The sequence below is a fragment of the Carcharhinus amblyrhynchos genome, chromosome 3, assembly GCF_965287045.1.
Source record: "Carcharhinus amblyrhynchos chromosome 3, sCarAmb.v2.hapA, whole genome shotgun sequence".
Classification (NCBI taxonomy): Eukaryota; Metazoa; Chordata; class Chondrichthyes; order Carcharhiniformes; family Carcharhinidae; genus Carcharhinus; species Carcharhinus amblyrhynchos.
The window spans coordinates 103,372,678-103,392,278 of NC_137326.1; the positions used below are offsets into that span (position 1 = coordinate 103,372,678).

At 39.9% G+C, this 19,601-nt stretch overlaps 1 protein-coding gene across 1 annotated transcript in view; it reads left to right on the forward strand.

The window, feature by feature from the left end:
* s100p (S100 calcium binding protein P) overlaps window positions 1–14,359 on the forward strand; it is a 37,106-nt gene extending 22,747 nt beyond the window's left edge. The window contains exons 4-7 of the mRNA XM_080186444.1: window positions 7,640–7,735; window positions 8,336–8,503; window positions 10,723–10,918; window positions 13,861–14,359. Coding sequence (XP_080042570.1) covers window positions 7,640–7,735; window positions 8,336–8,503; window positions 10,723–10,918; window positions 13,861–14,145 — 745 coding nt within the window. The 3' untranslated portion in view covers window positions 14,146–14,359. The remainder of the gene's footprint in view (window positions 1–7,639; window positions 7,736–8,335; window positions 8,504–10,722; window positions 10,919–13,860) is intronic.
* Window positions 14,360–19,601: the final 5,242 nt, after the last annotated feature.

Sequence of the window (19,601 nt, forward strand, 5' to 3'; positions counted from 1 at the left end):
CCCTTAGTGCTAAACAGAAATTAACCTGAGTTATGTGCTTTAAATGATATTGTTTTAACCACAACAAGAAACAAAAGGACCATCACTGAATCAAGCTCCCATTGATGTTTTGTTTTGATAAATAGCTGTAGGAGAAAAATGACATTCCTAACAGTTGCGAGTTCCCACAAAACTTGTGTGAAATGGAAATCTCAGCAATTAAAACATATATGCAGTTAGCAAATTGTAAGCAAGAACAACAATAGAATTAATTTGTTATGATCTCCCCCACAATAGTTTCCACCAGTCACAACCAGTTATAAATTTATAGTATTGTAATACTGAACCAAGTACACCAGTAGTAACGCTGCATTAATTTTCTCATTGGTAGTAACATGAAAAGATTGCTTTTGGTTTTGTAAAATCACTTATTTCCCTCTTCTGCAAGAGATGCCCTCAGTGAAATGCCACTGAACTTACCACAGGGTGTGCTGACTGCCAGTGAGGCAGCTGGCGATTTTCATATTTCCTATGCTAGTAGGAGTGAATTCCCTTGGTTATCTCATATACTGCTGCTATAACCTCGGCAAAAGTTTAGTGAAACAGGGTGTCTGTGACAGGAGAAGAGCTAAGGAAATTTACCGCCCTCTTTTAGAACAGGCAGAAAGCAGTTAGACTCACTTCAGTCCGTACCTTGACAAAATAAATACCCCGGTTGCAGAATTTGATCCACTGAAGGAAAGTAATCTACAAAGGAAACCAGAGAGGTTGGTCATCATTTACATTTCAAGCACCACAGACTGACATTTTTTTAAACTGGTTTTAAGTACCCTTCAAGACCATTAATATGTCAGCAATGTTTCCAAAGTAACCAAAAGACACAAAAGCAGTGACATGCAGTGCTTCGTTCAGCAAATCGTTGTTTTAATAAAAGAAAGAGCTGCAGTGTGGCACACTGTGAGCCAACAGAGCAAACTACAAAGGGAGCAGAAGAAAGTGTGATAGGAAAATTGAAAATAGAAGCAGGAGGAAGTCATTCAACGCCTTGAGCCTGCTCCACCATTCATTATGATCAATAGCCTGATCCCACTTTTTCCCCCAAATCCTTTGATCCCCTTCACACCAAATGCTATATCTAACTGGTTCTTGAAAACATGCAATGTTTTGGCCTCAACTACTTCCTGTGGTAGCAAATTCCACAGGCTGACCACTCTCTGGGTGAAGAAATTCTTCTAATCTCTGTTCTAAACAGTCTTCCCTGTATCCTCAGACTGTGACCCTTGGTTCTGGACACCCCCACCATCAGGAACGTTCTTCTTACATCTACCGTGTTTAGTTCTGTTAGAATTTTATAGGTTTCTATGAGGTCCTCCTCATTCTTCTCAATGCCAGCAAATATAACACAAACCGACTCAATTTCTCCTCATACATCAGTCCTGCCATCCCAGGAATCAGTCTAGTAAACCTTCTCTGCACTCCCTCCAGAGCAAGGACATCTTTCCTTAGATAAGGAGACCAAAACTGCACACAATACTCCAAGTGTGGCCTCACCATGGCTCTATATAATTGCAGCAAGACATCCCTGCTCCGACATTCAAATGCTCTTGCTGTGAAGGCCAACATACCATTTGCCTTTTGTACTGTCTGCTGCACCAGCGTGCTAGCCTTCAGTGACTGGTATATGAGGACACCCAAGTTTCATTGCACATTTCCCTGTCCTAATTTATGGCCATTCAGGTAGTAGTCTGTCTTCATGTTTTGGTTACCGAAGTGAATAACCTCACATTTATCCAAATGATGCAATATTTGCATTTATCCACTCACTCAACTTGTCCAAATCACACTGAAGGATCTCTGCATCCTACTCACAGCTCACCCGCCCACCTGCATCTGCAAATTTGGAAATATTACATTTAGTTCCCTCATCTAAATTATTAATATATATAGTGAATAGCTCGAGTCCCAGCACTGATCTCTGCATTACCCCACAAGTCACTGCCTGCTATTTGAAAAAAGACCCATTTATTTTTGCCGTTTCTCACCTGCCAGCTAATTTTCTAGCCATCTCAATACACTACCCACAACCCCATGTACTTTAATTTTACACGCTACTGACTCCCTCTCATCAATTCTACTAGTACATCCTCAAAGAATTCCAGTAGGCTTGTCAAACGTGATTTCCCTTTCATAAATTCATGCTGACTCTGATCTTGCCACTGTTTTCCAAGTGTTTTGCCATAAAATCTTCGTTAATGGATTCTAGAATTTTCCCCACTACTGATGTCAGGCTTACTGGTCTAGACTTCCGTGTTTTCTTTATACCTCCCTTATTAAATAGTGGGGTTATGTTAGCTACCCTCCAATCTGTAGGAACCGTTCCACTCTAGAATGAAGACAAAACAAAGAACAAAGAAAATTGCAGCACAGGAACTTTCGATAAGGAGAACCTTCAGCCCTCCAAACCTGCATCGACCATGCTACCTGACTGAACTAAAACTTTCTACCTTTCCAGGGACCATATCCTTCCATTCCCATCCTATTCATTTATTTGTGCAGACGCCCCTTAAAGATCATTGTTGTATCTGCTTCCACTACCTCCCCCAGCAGCGAGTTCCCCAGGCATCAAACACCCTTTGTGTAAAAAAGTTGCCTCGTACATCTTCTTTAAACCTTGCCCCTCACACCTTAAACCTGTGCCCCCTAGTAATTGACTCTTTCACCCTGGGATAAAGCTTTTGACTATTCAATCTGTCCATGTCCCTCATAATCTTGTAAATGTCTATCAGGTCGCCCTATAACCTCTGTTGTTCCAGTGAGAACAAACAAAGTTTCTCCAACCTCTCCTACAGCTAATGCTGTCCATAGCAGGCAATATCCTGATAAATCTTTTCTGTACCCTCTCCAAAGTCTCCACATCTTTCTGGTAGTGTGGCGACCAGAATTGAACACTATATTCCAAGTGCGGCCTAACTAAGATTCTATAAAGTCGCAACATGACTTCCCAATTTTTAAACTCAATGCCCCGACCGATGAAAGCAAGCACACTGTATGCCTTCTTGACTACCTTCTCCACCTGCTTTGTCACTTTCAGTGATGTGTGTTCCTGTACACCCAGATCCCCCGACTATCAATACTCTTAAGGATTATGCGATTTACTGTACATTTCCTATCTATATTAGACCTTCCAAAATGCATTACCTCACATTTGTCCAGATTAAACTCCATCTGCCATCTCTCTGCCCAAATCTCCAACCGATCTATATCCTGCTGTATCCTCTGATGGTCCTCATTGCTATCTGCAAATCCACCAATCTTTGTGTCATCCATAAACTTACTAACCAAACCAGTTACATTTTCCTCCAAATCATTTATATAAATATTACAAAAAAAGTCCTAGCATTGATCCCTGAGGAACACCATTTGTCGCAGCCCTCCATTGAGAAACTCACTCTTCTACACCTACCCTCTGTCTTCTATGGCCAAGCCAATTCTGCATCCACCTTGCCAGCTCACCTCTAATCCCATGCAACTTCACCTTCTGCATCAGTCTGCCATGAGGGACCTTGTCAAAGACCTTATTGAGTTCATGTAGGCAGCATCCACTGCCCTACCCTCATCAATTATCTTTGTCACTTTCTTGAAAAACTCAATCAAGTTAGTGAGACACGACCTTCCCTTCACAAAACCATGCCGCCTCTCGCTAATACGTCCTACATTCTGCCTTTTTACCTATATAATTTGTCACAATGTGTACCACGATCATTGGCTTTTCACTCTCCCCCTCCAGAATGTCCTGTAACTGCTCTGAGACATCCTTAACCCTAGCACCAGGGAGGCAATGTATCATCCTGGAGTCTCATTTGTGGCCTGTCTATTCTCCTTACAATTGAATCCCCAGTAACTATTGCATTCCTACAATTTTTACTCCTCCCTCTGCAGCAGAACTAACCAAGGTGCAACAAATTTGGCTATTGCTGCTTTCCTTGAGAGATCATTCAACAAAGTGGAATACCTCTTTTTCAGGAGAATGGCCACAGGGGATTCTTGCACTGTCTACCACGCCCATATGCACTGACTAGTGGTCACCCATTCCCTTCCTGTCTGGGAAATCTTAGCCTACAGTGTGACCAGCTCTCTATACATGCTATCATAATAATCTCCACCTTGCAGATGCTCCACAGTGTTCCCAGCTGCTGCTTCAGCTCTGAACACAAGGCTTCCCAGGCCTGGAATGCATTCCCCAAGGAGGTAGTGGAAGCAAGCACATTAGCAACATTTAAGAGGCATCTGGATGTATACATGGAAAGAGAGGGAATAGAGAGAGGGATAGAGGGATATGGGCTGAGTAAGGCAGAAGGGTTTTTGTAGTTTAATTCAGAGCATCATGATCGACACAGGCTTGGAGGGCCTGTTCCTGTGTTTTTCTTTGTTCTTAGTTTCTTTGTTCTTCCACAAGCTGCAGTTGGAGACACTTCCTGCACGCAACTTGGCTCCAGGCATTGGAAATGTTCCCAGCTGCCCACATGGAGCATGAGGAGCACACCACGGTGTGGAGTTATCCTGTCATGACTTAGCTGTTTAATTTAAACTTTTGGAAGATATTTAATATCAGATATTATCCAATTCTCCAGGGCCCTTCTTTCCTGCTCCTTGCTACTACTGAATATAACACTTATAAACTATGAACCACAAAAAAAACTCTGAAACTCTAAAGTATTAAATACTTATGCAATCTTATCCACTACTTACCAATCAGCTCTTTTCCTTCTGTCCTCTACTACTGCAGCAGGGCAGGACCATTCTCTGAAGATTTAAAAGTTAGAAGATGAGGAGAAAAAACATAAACCTCTCTCTTTCCCCTCTGCAGCAAAATCCCACTCAGCTCCAAGTTCCTGATACTCACACTCCCTCTAGCTGTGTCTCACTCCGAATGGTTGTTCTCTCCCACTGTCCATGTGCAAAGCTCACTATGAGTGTGAGTGCTCAAGCCCTTTTCTTACAAAGAGCTGAAATGACTCACACACCAGTTAAACTTCAAAAGTATTCATACCTATTGAGGCCCTAATCAGGCTTCAGGTGAACTTGCAAAGAAAGAGAAATATTTACCAATTCAATTCAATTCAATACCCATTCAGCTCCAAATTCCTGATACCCACACTCACTCTGCTTGTGTCTCACTCCAGTTGGATGTTCTATCTCACTTTTAGTGCGCAAAGCTCACTTGTGATTTCAGTTTCACATGTTTAACACTCAGCATTGTATTCTGCCGTTGCTGGTTTAATTCTCTGACTTTGTAATAGAAGGAACATGTTGTATAATACATTATATTTTAAGTGTGATGTTATTTTTATGTACTTCATTCTGTTCTTTAGTTAATGGTGTATAAATATAAGGTTTGACAAGGTAAAATGTTTTGTCCTCATGAACGATCCAACTGCATCATTCCCCCCGCTAAAATGATTAGCTGAAATGATCCTGCAATTCTTTTCTACCTGAATGAATTTGGGACAAAGTGTATACTTGGTGGATGAAATGTAATGTCTACACATGTAAAAAGCTGCATTAATTAAAGAAAATGAGTGACTCAAATATTCCATAAATGGAGATGAAATTGATAAGGATGAAACTGAAAGAGAGTGTAGGGCCTTGAGTGAGTGCTAAGCGCATCAAGTAATGCAGAGCTGCAACCAACATTGCTAAAAGGATGTTGAACTACACGGGGGAAATATAAATCAGAGAAAGTGCAGTTGAAACTATGTATGGTCAGATCTCACTTTGAATATTGTGTCCATTTCTGGTCAGCATTAAAAATAGGAGACATTCAAATGTTGGACTCAGTGCATACAAGTTCATTGTAATCTATTCCCAATATCAGATATCTGACATATAGAGAAATCTTGGATAGACAGATTGGTCTTTTCAGTTGTAAAGGAGAAATGTTGTTTTCATATGGCTAATGAAGAGTTTAATATCAAGGTTAACAATCTATTCAACAGCTTCAGCTAACGCTGTGAGAATGATTGCATGAGAAATGGATCTCTTGGGGCAGGAGTTCAATATTTGGATTATTGTCTGACCTGGATGGCCACAGTCACATACTGTGCTGTTCCTCATGTTCCAATTATGTGAACAATTGGTCACATCTTCTGTGGCCTGTCCTCAAGCAGTTGAGAATTGTCCACATCTTCTGTGCAAGGTTCAAATCTGAGTCTTTAGTCATGTCACTAATCTAGTTGCGGTTGGTGACTTCTACGGTCAACCAGGAGGTGTGACATTGAGAAATAGGATGGTCATCAGTTTTGCAGGGTGTGGAATATCTAGGATTTCAGACTGTGCATATTTTTTAAAAATCCTTTATCAGTGGGAGTGCTTCATAAACTGTGAGCTAGTGGTGTTCTTTTGAGGAGATTGCTTTCCCTGCAGATATCAGGAGTTTCAGTATATGTCAGCACAGGAAGCTACTCAAACTGTATCAGTATTGATGTTCCAGAAGTTAAACTCTTAGTTTCCTGGAGGTGGATTCGTTCTGCATTTGTGTGTGGCTGCTGAGCCAGGTTGAGTAGCAATACTATGCAGACCGCGCTGAGTGAAGCAGTGCAGAGAGTGTTAATTTTGCTGTCCCAGGTGGTACCTGCCACTTTTCGTGAGAGATTTACTTTTGTCTTGAACTTGGCTACCCGTGTTCTGCAGGTATTGCTGGTAGGGTAGTGTACGGTCAGAAGTGATGCCAAGATATTTTGAAGTGATCAGCCATAGCACTAGGTGTGAAGCTTTCCTCTGGCCTTCAAGTTGTTCAGATGGAAGATCGAAACAACAGTCTTGGCAGTGTTTGATTAAAGTCTCCATTTTCTGAAGTAGGCTTCCAGAGAACATACATCTTCAGTGAGTGTCGTCTCAATGTCTTGGAGTTCTTTAACCTGGAAAATTAGAGGCAAATCATCAGCATATGCAAAAAGCTGTAATATTGTGGGAGGGAAGTCACTAGTAGACATGTTGAAAAGCTGGGGAGAGAACTGAGAAATAATCTTATATATGTATACTAAATTGATAAAGTTATACAAAACATACCTCAGAATATTATTTTACATGAACTACATGGAAGTAGAAAAAAGGGGTGACAGGTTCAAACCAATTATAGGTTATTTTTGGACTGATATTAGGAAATTCCTCATACAAAAATGGGTGGAATAAACTTCCAGATAGAGCAGCAGATGCAAAAATTCTGTATTCAGTTGGAAATCAACTGATGTTATTGGTAGAAAAGGTTAACATCAACCTGTACAGATGAACTTGAGCGAGTCAAATAGCCTTATCACCTAGTCATTTTGTGCATGGATTAGAGTTTTGGCAGAACAGGGAGAGATAGGAGCAAAATATATGCTGATGTTACAGAGATGAGGAAGATGACTGGTAGCAAAAAATGCAGGGAAGGAAGTTCAGCTTGGGGAGAGGCAGCTGGGCCCTAATGCAACAGCTTTGCACAGCTATGGGTGAAGCTTGAGTTGGCAGCTAAGAAGGCAGGTGAAACCAAACCAAATGTATGTTTGTACTAGTATAATCTGGAGATGATGGTTAAAAAAATATTTTTTAATATTAATCTGAAAATATCATTTTCTGATTTACCATCAACTTTCCACTTTGTATGTGTTTATATTGGCAGTGATGTAACTAGTAACAGGCATACAGATTCAGAATTACAGAATTGTAACTGCAGAAAAGGAGGCCGATCGGCCGGTCGTGTCTCTGCCGTCTCTCGGTAGGAGCAATTTACCTATCACCTATTTATGTAATATAAAACTATAATTTACCATTCAATCTACCAGATAATGCTCAACTTTACATCCTCAATATGCATGTACTTTTCATGAAACATTACTTATTTCATGGCCTTCTTGCTTGGAGAACTATTTGGAACATTTCAGACAACAATTGGTAGGGTGGGGGTGGGGGTACCACCCATCCTTCCTCTCTTTGTTTCTCCAGATCTAGCATCACCCCCACTGTACCTTATGTCCTTTTCCTCCTGACTGCAGACTGAGATGATCAAAGCTATTTAAATGAGGTGACCTCCCCGTCATGCTACATATTTTGGTATGGTCTCCAGCTGGTGAATCCTAGCACTTGTGCCAGGATTGATTGGGGTTCTCTGCCTATTTGGTCTCCTATGTTTCACTAATTTGTTATTTTTCTATCTGTTTATTTCCAATTGTGAGTCAATACTCTGGACAATACTCTGCCAACCGTTACGCCTGTGACTCGACAGCTAATAATACAAGTATACAGAAATCTGCACTGGCCCTAAACTGTTACCTCAAGCAATAAATCAGCAATACTAACACATTTGCTTGCATTTCAGAAACTATAAAAAAAGGACAGCACACGATATTCTGGAAAAATGGAAAGCAGTTTCTCCCCTGAAAGCAGGAGAGGACAGGGCCATATATCTGGGTCTGGGAATGCTGGTGTGTTCCATAGTGATTGCGTTCCTTTTGGGAACAAAACTGGTCCAATCCTACAATGCAAGGTACTGGAAAAAAAATCTATTTTTGATGGATCTGTATATTAACTAGATGGTGTTAGAACTAATAAACATAGTTCTCCAATTTTTGAACCAAATTAGCTAAGTAATTACATGTGGTATGTTTTAATTAAAATGAGGTAACTAAATCATAATGCTGGATTGATTCAAAATACTTTTAATTTCCTCCAAATGTATACTGTATGGTTGCATTACCAATGCTGAAATGAAGATTAGACAGACAATATATTTTATCATTGTGCAGGATTGGCATAAAATACTCAGGAAAAAATGTGTATTTGTGTCCCATTTCAGAAATACAATAAAGTGAGAATCTTTTTGGTAAAATTATAGCTTAAATTCCATGTTAAATTCAATTCTGAGCTATATTCTCGCACTGAAAAAGGACAAAGGATATCAATATCTCTGAATATCATATTAATGTAGATTCTTGGTTTACCTGCAAGGTGACAAAAATGAAGGACTTGATAGTTTCTCCCACACCCCTGCCAGCCACATTTCCAATCTGGGAAACTCGTGGCATGAATCTACAGCTAAGACTCGATTTTGAATTAGAGTGTTTAAGTTCATTGTCCAATTATTATTATTCACAAAATATGTATTGACCGTTTTTTTCAAAAATCTATGAAAATTTCACCTGATTATCTATTTCCTTATGAAACAAAAAAACCCTTAGAAAATTTATTCTTACACTTTTGCAGTTTAGATAAACTCTTTGGAATTATTGGTGACGGATATCAGTTACAAAACTGAAATTCATACCGTGTGAATGATGGAATGGATTTAAATTCATTTACAGGAAGTATTATTGGATCAACAAAGGTCCGATTTTCCCCAAAAAATTCTAAAATTAAAGTTTATTTATTAGTCACAAGTAAGGTTTACATTAACACTGCAATGAAGTTACTGTAAAATTCTCCTAGCCACCACACTCCGCCTATTCAGGTCAATGCACCTAACCAGCATGTCATTCAGGGAGGAAACCGGACCATCCGGAGGAAACCCACACAGACACAGGGAGAACATGCAAACTCCACACAGACAGTTACCCAAGCTGGGAATCAAACCTGGGTCCCTGGCACTCTGTGATGCAGCAGCGCTAACCACTGTGCCATTGTGCTGCCCAAAGTGCTAAACTGGGGAGAAAAATGGTGTAAACCACAATAGTTTTCTCCATGGGAAGTCAGATTCGAATCTCCCACACTCTGTGCACTGCAGAGGTCACAATCATTAAAAGCTTGGGGGGTGAGGGGGGGGGGGCGCCTAATCACGCCAGATTCTGACAGTTCCGGGCCTCTGTGCATGTGTGGTGGCCCCAATCTGATTGCAGTTAGCTGGACAGCTCAATCACTGGCCAGCTCAGGACCCCTGCAGTGCCTCCCCAGTTCCCTCCCCCACGATCCAATCGCTGCCCGCACAAGCATTCCCGGGCCAACCCCTTCCCCCACCCTACCATGGAGTGCCGCAATCTCCAGCCCCCTGGGAGGCAGACCACTCCCCACGGGAGGCAGACCCCACTCCCCCCAGCCAGTTGTGATCACTGGCCTCCCTCCAGCCCCAACCGATCCTATCTGCAGAGTGGCACTGGATCCCCCACCCTCTTGGTACTGCCTGCAATAAGCCCCCCTACGCTCTGCCTCCTTTCCCTGTAGGCCCCACAGTGCCAAGGTGCCCCCTGGGCTGCCCCTTGGGCAGTGCTGGGGGCACAGGCTGTCATTGTCAGGGTGCCCATGCCCAGGGGACACCACTCCCTGACGCCCAACCCCCTGGGGGGCCCCGATAGCCCCCTCCTTCACTCCGGTGGGGCCTCCTACTAAATCCCCTCAAGTAGGGAGCTACTCTAAAGCCCGCCAGAGTGAAGTACTCCTGGTGGGGTAGGAGATGTTATCAGGAGAATTCCGTGCTGCGCCCGATAATCACATTTAAAATACATTTAAAAAGATTTAAATCATTTATCTGCCTACGAGTTTCCAGTGTGGTCCCGACTGTGCTTGCTCTCTGACTGCGGAAGACATGCATGCATCAGGAATGCATGTGCAAATCTCACGAAATGGCAGACACATGCAAGTCCCATCCTAACTCATCAAAAAACGTGCCCCCTCCAGATGGGAGAAACGGGCCCTAAATCGTTTTGCTCACCATTAATTAACAAAGAAGAAACAAAGACAATACTCTAACTTACAGTTTTTCTTTGTGTTGCTTAGTGTTTGGAATGCGGAATCACAATGTACTGTTCTTGAAGCAAGAATTACAAACTGCAAAAATTGCATGCAGAACTGTGTGTCAAATTGTCAGAAGCCATCGCAGTATCCTTGCATTCAGATATATGTTAACCTGTCCTCTTCAGGGTTGACGGCTCAGCTACACCATTCAGAAGAAAGTGTACGCATCAATTCTGAGGTAGGAAACAATGCATTTTCTTGATAGTGAAACTGAGCCAATCAAATGAATGTCAGAGACAAATGAGGGGGTTGGTGGATGGTGGAAGAGATCACAGCCCGACAATATATGATGATCAAATCAGGGCAAAATAATGTGCAGGTAATGTATTTGCTGGATGTAAAGATGTATTTATCTCCTTTTGTGAAAATGCTTGAAAATGATAAATTATATCATTGCTTGTTTAATGTCACACTTCCTGGAAATATCGGGGAGTTCCTGATCATTAATCTTAATGCTTGGAAAATCATGGATGATATTCATCTGAACTTCCTATATATAAACTTACAGTACGCAAGGCACACCACCAGGAACACAATTTAGAAATTCACCCCTAAATTGTATGAGAGGAATAAAGATTAAAACTATAGCTTCGCATTTGGATCTATTATTTAAGTTCCTGAAATGTAGCATAGAGTCAACTAAGAATGCAACAATTTTCTGACACATTATTGGTAATCTAAGGTTACATTTTGCCAGCAGAAAATAGTGGGGTATTTTTAAGATGTGGATTCTCTATTTACCTATACCCGAATAAAGCTCTTGAATGCCTGTGGCATAAAAATGGGGTTATTAATAAAAATGAACAGTCCACTCCATTTCCTAAAGCCATTTTTAAATTATAAACTGGAATCCTCTCTCTGTTGTTGTTGCAATTTCTGAGGATCAGCAGGTAGGTCATGCATTGAGCACAACCTATCCAGTGATGTCTCACATTAGCAAACCCTTATCTGTAGTCTTCAAAGGAGCCACTGCAAGAAGACTAAATTTTTTTCATCTTTCTTAATGAACCAGGAAAAAAATCAGGCAGGGTGTGGAATGGGCAGCCTATCTATGAATGCCAGTTTTCTGCTCACATCCAAAGTGAAAATAACTTCTAAGGGTGTTGAATGCACATTAGGTTTAATGTAGTCCTACTGATTCTGATGTACTTCTCCGCAATCTGCATCTCCAATCCAATACCTAATGGTGATCTTTTTGCCAGCAAGAATTTGGTTTTCTTATAGGTCAGTGCTCTACTAGTTGAGGCATTTGAACAATTTCTGGGATAGCTTAGATTAATTTTTCACACTATTGCAATGCCACAGGCTTTTAAGAGCATTATCCAGGTTGACAGACAATTCAAATCTTAAAAATGAATGGCTGCAAAATTGTTTCAGTAAAAAGTGTACGAGGAATACAAACAAAGCATGCATGGCAAAATGATTATTTTCGTGTCCAAAGGTCTGTGACCATAATTGTCAAATGTGATAAATTGTAACGCCACCCATTTCTTGGTATAAATTGAGAGGTCAGCAGCTGAAAATTGAGGAAGAGCCCCTCTATTATCTTTTGGAATCTGAAGGCCTCCCTGATGAAATTTCAGGTGGACCTGTATATGGGAAAATGGCTTTTTCTGGCAGAATGCTGTTTAGATGTCTAATCAAGGTCTGTATATTGTGCGACCACAGTCTCACCCAGGCCCTATTCCCGTAATACTATACATTTACCATAGTGGCCTCCTCCTGCGCTGTAGAATTCTATGATTCTATAATTGTCATTTTGCAGTACAAATAAGCAGAGTATGTTTTAGATATTGGGAAGCTAATCTGTATTGGCTATTCTATAAGAGAACTTTTTTTTTTCTTTTATGTGGAACAAGTATCTGGTTCTAAAAATACTGCAGTTGTTTGCTCAGTTGGTCTGCTTTCCTGTTTTCTTTTTTCATTAATTAAACACAAACATCAGTTGTAGCAACAAATTTGTTGTTGTGTTGTACAATCCAATATGAATACTTCATCAAAACATACAACTCTATGAATATGATTCTTTATTATTGAGTTCACCATTCACTACAAAAGCTTAAAATGTCAAGTTTCACAGTTTCAACCTGACTGCACTATAGAAGTGGGAGTGAGGAAGTTGGATTAGATGAGTTGCTCTTGTCAAGAACCAGTCAGCTGAATGGTTCCCTTTTGTGCTGTAGCCATTGTATGAATCTTTAATTTGGTGCCCCCATTTACAGTGGTTGCTGTAAACATTTATGTACCAATTCTACCTTTTCGATCACTACATTGCATGCACTCTCACATTAAACTACATTGTATATGAAAGGACGCACAATGCAAACTTCAGATAAGATGGATTCAACAAGATACTCACGTTCATCAGCTTCCTTCAAGATTCCATTAACATGGATATCTGGTACACCCAAGCACAATGATGTTATTACTCTTAAGCACAATGATCAAACCAACCTGCCCCAGCCCCTTTAAGCATGGCTGAGTGACATTCCCATTTTTTCAGTTTATCATCCTTTTACAATCCATTTCTGTTCAGCAGAATTAAAAGCTTTTTTTAACTTATTGAGTGCTGATCCCACAAATAGCGAGAAGCATTGAAATATATGGATAGTGAGAATCCGCATTCCTACATCTTGCCACCTTGTTCTCGCACCACCACCCTGGCATCACTCTGGTATCTGATCTCCCCTAAATTGCCAGCTGACTCAGCAAAGGAGTGGGTGTGAGGGACATGGATTAGATAAATTGCCCTTGTCAAGGACCAATCAACTGAATGGCCTCCTTTTGTGCTGTAGCCATTGTATGATTTTATAATTTGTTGTCTTACAACAATTGGTAAGCTGCAGCAGAGCATTCATTTTGCATCCATCGCTCACTGATTACGTTCAACTGAGTTCCAAACCTGAAATGGCTCGGGTCTTCCAAAGCCGGGTTTGGGCAAATAACAATGCAGCTTTACCAATTTTACATTTATTTTAGAATGCAGGACAACATTATAGATTATAATTCTTCAGTGGGAAATTATGCGCTGTCTTTTAAACTTAGCTGCTGTGAATCATCATGTTGATTTCTCTAAATTTGCAAGATAAAAATGAATCTTCTTTCTTTTTTCTTTTTCAGTGTTTCTGTACTGCAAAGTGTAATGTGAATCATTCAGAAACTGAAATGCTGATAGCCTCTATAACAAACAACACACAATCCCAGTCTATCTCTTTTCCTTGCTACTACGACCCAGAAGGAAAACAAAGTAACGTACTCTTGACAAGATTTGATTTTTCTAAAGCTTTGCTACATTTGTTTATTTGCCCTGTTATTATATTTGGTTGTGGAATTGTACTTATTGTTATGGTGAAGTTGACACAGTACCTGTCTATGCTTGAGGAACAGTTGCAGACAAAGAAATGAAAAGCATGGAGAAAAAAAGCTAGTTTTCACCAAAGTTTCTTCAAAATAGTTATGTCAAAGAGCATGATGTCAAAATGCTACCAGAAAACGATTACTTATCTGTGATACACATTTTTGTGTGATGATTATTAAAATTCTGTTGACAAAATATGTAAAATGCACTCAAGTATCTCCACAATTAAACAATGACTTAGCAATGTGTTACTAATAATTTGCACATGGATAACTATAATCATAAAATCTGATCAGCCAAAATCAGAGGTGTTAATGCACGATAAACAGTCACATTCTTAGAATGAGTTAGCAGATGAAAGCAGTGCTTGCAAACACTTACATAATTATTAGCATTAACATTTATCCCCATCTGTTACTCATGATTATTATGGTGTTTTCTACAACTTTCATGTGGAAATGGGAGATTTTTAAAACATATTTTGAAACAATGTACCTTCAATCTGTTTTTTCTAAGGCTGTGATATGAAGTACATTTTTATTTGAATAACTAATTTATGTTAATCAGCTGGAATGACTAGGGAATGGAGTGCGACTACAAGTGGGAGAGAGCAACAAGATGCAGACCACTCGGATGTATAATGACAACCTACTTTAAATAGCAGGAGTGTCATTTTTTTTGACACTATTACAAGGATAAAATCAAAAGTAGAAAATTTACCCTTCAAAAAAAACAAAAATAGAATGCTAATCAAGCTATATGCTCCACCCTGAATAACATTTCAAGTCTGAATGTTGTTGCTGCTGCATTCATCCAAGCCAATGGGTAATAATCCATCACACTCCTAACATCTATTACACTTGGTGGAAAAGCTGTGGGGAATTATAAGGTAAGCCAATTAACTCAGAATACCCAGTCACAGATCTACTCCAGTAGCCAAAGTATATATGCCCAGGTAGGTTTCTGGTCAATGGTGACCTTCCCCCCAACTCCTGGATGTTAATAATGCGGAATTCTGCAGAATATCAATGAGGGGTATTCTGAGATGGTAATGTTATTGAATGTGATGGGAGGTGATTAGACACTCTGTTATTAGAGATGGTCATTACCTGGAATTGTGTGACACAAACGTCATTTGCAGTATCACCTATCAGGTATGGCTTGGGTATTGTCCAGGTCTTGCTGGACAAAAATAGACTGTTTCATTATCTGAGGAATTGTGAATGGCACTGAAAATTATACAGATATTAACAAATATCCCCACTTCTGACCTTATGCTGGAGTGAAGGTCACTGATGAAGCAACTGATGATTGTTGAGTCTAAGATACTGCCCTGAGAAACTCCTGCAGCCATATTCTGGATCTGAGGTGATTGGCCTCCAACAGCTAGAACCATGTCAAAAACAATTACATTAATTTATATTCCCATATATCTATGATCAAAATAATGAAAGGAGAAATATTTTGATGTAGAGGGTTGCTAGTATATAGAATATTATATCCAAAACAGTGTTGAAAGCAGAACCAGTAATCTTTCCCAAAAAAATTGCATTTATAATCATGCTTTTCGTGATCACTAGATGTCTTTGATTTGATTTATTGTTGTCACGTGTTGATATACAGTGAAAAGTATTGCTTCTTGCACACTATACAGACAAAGCATACCGTTTATAGAGCACATGGGGGAGAAGGAAAGGAGTGTAGAAAGTAATGGAAAACATAGAACGAGAGTAAAAGGTGACGGTGTGCTGGGGACAGTTCGTCTGCAAGTGCTTTGGGCTTAATGAAGCACTTTTGAGGTGCAGTCATTGCTGTAATGTAGAAGCCTTTAAAAATTGACAGATGAAATATACGGAAAAGACAAAATTTTAAAAAAGGGTGGGAGAATAGGCTTAAGTGAAATAGCTCTCGCAGAAACCTAGCAGAGATATAATGGGCTGTAAAATTCTATGGGCCAAGGTTTGCTGGAGGCAGGCAATTCACTGTGTGCGCAGTTTGTTAGCTACTTTCCTGCAACCTTTTGCTCATACATTATTTTGCTCTATAAATAGCTGGCAGTGCAAGCTGATAATGTTCTAGCAAGGGCAATAGGGTACCTTAGCTACTGGTGAGTGAAGGAACTAACCTTTGAGATGAAGGATTAAGAATAAGCAGTGAGAGAACTGAGAAAAAATGAATTTGAATGAGTCAATTCAATGTCAAATCAAGTACATCAACAGATAGAAAGGGAGAAATATGGATGAAGTGTGAGGGAAAACAGGCAAAATAAGAAAAAAACTTTTTAAACCTAAAATTAACATTTTTAAAATCTCCAACAATATTCATGAGTTGAAGGAATTAGAGTCCATACGTATAACTGTTCACTTTCTAGGCCAACTAGATTAATTGGCAGTCATTAGCAATCGTCAGAAAATTAACTACGGTGCAAAAAAAAATGAAGATGCTGAAAATCCAAAATAAAAATAAAGACTGGAAATACTTGGCAGTTCAGGCAGCATCTGTGGAGAGAAAAACAGTTAAGATCTCAGCTGGAGCTATGACCTTCTGTCAGAACTTAAATTCATTAGAATGATTTAATGGACTTAACCTTCTGTGGTGAGTTTAATGGTCAATTAATGTGCAAAAATGGCATCATTTTCATGAAAATCACAGAGCAGTTGAATATGAAATGCTCCTTTCACAAAGCTAAGGGCAAAAAGATGGAAATTGTCCATCAATTTGAGGGGATTTGCATGATATGTCTTCCTTACCACAGTTGGATAGCCAATTTGCATGTTAGCAACATGTGCATCATTCATGTGCTTACATGTTTTCAGTAAACTCCAGCCCGTTGTGGAAAGGAGCATTTAATCAAATTTCTAATAACAGTTTAGGTCAAACAGTAGCTTCTGAAAACTTGTAATTGGTAATTATTTTGCAAAGCAAGGGCATTCTTTCAATATCCTCGTATGAGAATGCAATTATTTTATATTTGCTCTACATTATTATTTGCATAATGATTGCTAACGCTTGCTTTTTAGCAGATTTTCTCCAGCTATACATATTCTTTCATTTTAAGCGCATCAAGAAAGGCTAACTTGTACATCAAAAGTCAAATGACACAGACACCAATGTCTATTTATTTTAGTTATGCAAAATCTGACATCAAATAAATGCAACACAAAACCTTGCCCTCCATATTACGTTCAAGATTTCTACTTATTAATTAAAATGTTTAGAATGGGAGCTGTGATTTAAGGAGTGAGTGTAATTTTGTTATTATTAATAAAGGCTACTTTTCAGCCTCCATTTTGAGTTTTACATCAACATTCCAGGCTTGCAGTACACCTGAATTTAAAGAAAACTGATAGCTGAATACCCTGAGAAAGGGAAGTATTTTCATTATAGAGCACTAAACTCTACTAAAAGGAGGTATATATTTTTCCGCGGCGCAGATTTCCATTTGGTCTGATCACAATTTAGTTTTATGTAGATTTACTGGCCAGAATCTTACCAATATTCACGCTGGTGGGATTTTCCCATCCTGCGTAAGTGAATGGAGATTTGGCAGGCCGCCAAATACTCCGACTTCACTGCAGCAGGAGAGTGGTGTGAATGGCAAATAAGATCAACCCAACTACGTTGAGTTTCCTGGCCCAGAAGAAGTTTTTAATTTGTCCAACTTACTGCGATGACAAGCTTTTTCCTGTCTTTGAATGCTGATTTTGACCCTTGGGTGCAATGTTAGTTTCAGGAGTAAAAGTGTCCAGGAATGCACACCATTGTTTATTCAATCGTACTTTCTGAGAAATTGTTCAAGGAGCAGTGCATGTGTTTGATTTTGCATTCTCAACTATGGACAATAATTTGTCCTGTAAGGTCTGCTGCTTTGGCATCTCAAGATCCAGGAATTGGATCCTGAGCTCTAGCTAGTCTAAAGAAAATCTAGAGAGTGAAAATTGGGAGAGATGAATAATGGGTCGCTAATTCTGTATCATCCAATTAGCACTATTGCTCAAATTCTAAATAACCCACATAGACCCATGGTCAGCTGCAAGCGAAAAGGATAAAATGGGGGATATTTTGGTTAGAGTACATGGATGTAATTCAGTCCATAAGACCATAAGACATGGGAGGAGAATTAGGCCACTTGGCCCATCAAGTCTGCTCTGCCATTCAGTCATGGCTGACTATTTTTCTCATCCTCATTCTTCTGTCTTTTCCCCATAACCCCATAAGTTTGGTCCCAGCACTGACCCCTGAGGCACACCTCTAGTCACCGGTTGCCATTCTGAGAAAGACCCCTTTAACCCCACTCTCTGTCTTCTGCCAGTCAGCCAATCCTCTATCCATGCCAGGATCTTACCCTTAACACCATGGTATTAACTTATTTAACAGTCTCCTATGCAGCACCTTGTCAAAGATCTTCTGGAAATCTAAATAAATTATGCCTACTGGTTCTCCTCTTTCTAGCTTCCTAGTTCCTCAAAGAATTCTAGCAGATATGTCAGACATGACCTTTCCTTGACAAAGCCGCGCTGACTCAGTCTTACTTTATCATATACTTCCAAGTACTCTGCGATCTTATCTTTAATAATGGATTCTAAAATCTTGCCAATGACCAAAGTCAGGTAACTGGCCTATAATTTCCCATCTGTTGCCTCTCTCCCTTCCTAAACAGCGGTGTTAGATTCGCTACTTTCCAGTTCTCTGGTACCCTCCCTGCCTCCTGTAATTCCTGAGAGATCATCACCAATGCCTCCACAATTTCCTCAGCTATCTCTTTTAGAATGCTGAGGTATTATCCATCCCATCCAGGTGATTTATCCACATTCAGACCTTTCAGTTTCCCCAGAACCTTTTCCCTACTCTTACCAACTTCTATGGATGCACCACAGAACTGCTCTCCCCAACACCACAAAAAGCTAAAAAGATCGTGAATGTAGCCCAATCCATCACACAAACTAGCCTCCCATCCATTGACTCCCTCAGCAAAGCAGCCAGCATAATTAAGGACCCCACACACCCAGACATTCTCTCTTTCACCTTCTTCCATTGGGAAAAAGATACAAAGGTCTGAAATCATGTATCAACTGACTCAAGAACAGCTTCTTCTCTGCTGCCGTCAGACTTTGAATGGACCTACCTTGTATTAAGTTGATATTTCTGTACACCTTAGCTATGACTGTAACACTACATTCTGCGCTCTCTCATTTCCTTCTCTATGAACAATATGCTTTGTATAGTGTACAAGAAACAATACTTATCATTAATACATGTGACTATAATAAATCAAATCAAGTTATGTGTTCATTTGAAGTATGCACTTCTCCAATCTCTAAGTTATCTATTTCTGACTGGAGCAGCCACGTCAACACAATATAGGCTGACAGTATGGGTCCTTACACACAGTCACACACCAGATAGCTTAATCAAATGGGAAAATGTCATGCCATTTTCTCAAAAATAGATTTGTCCGCCTGAAGCTATGGGTGAAATATCTGGGAAATCGCAATGCTTTTCC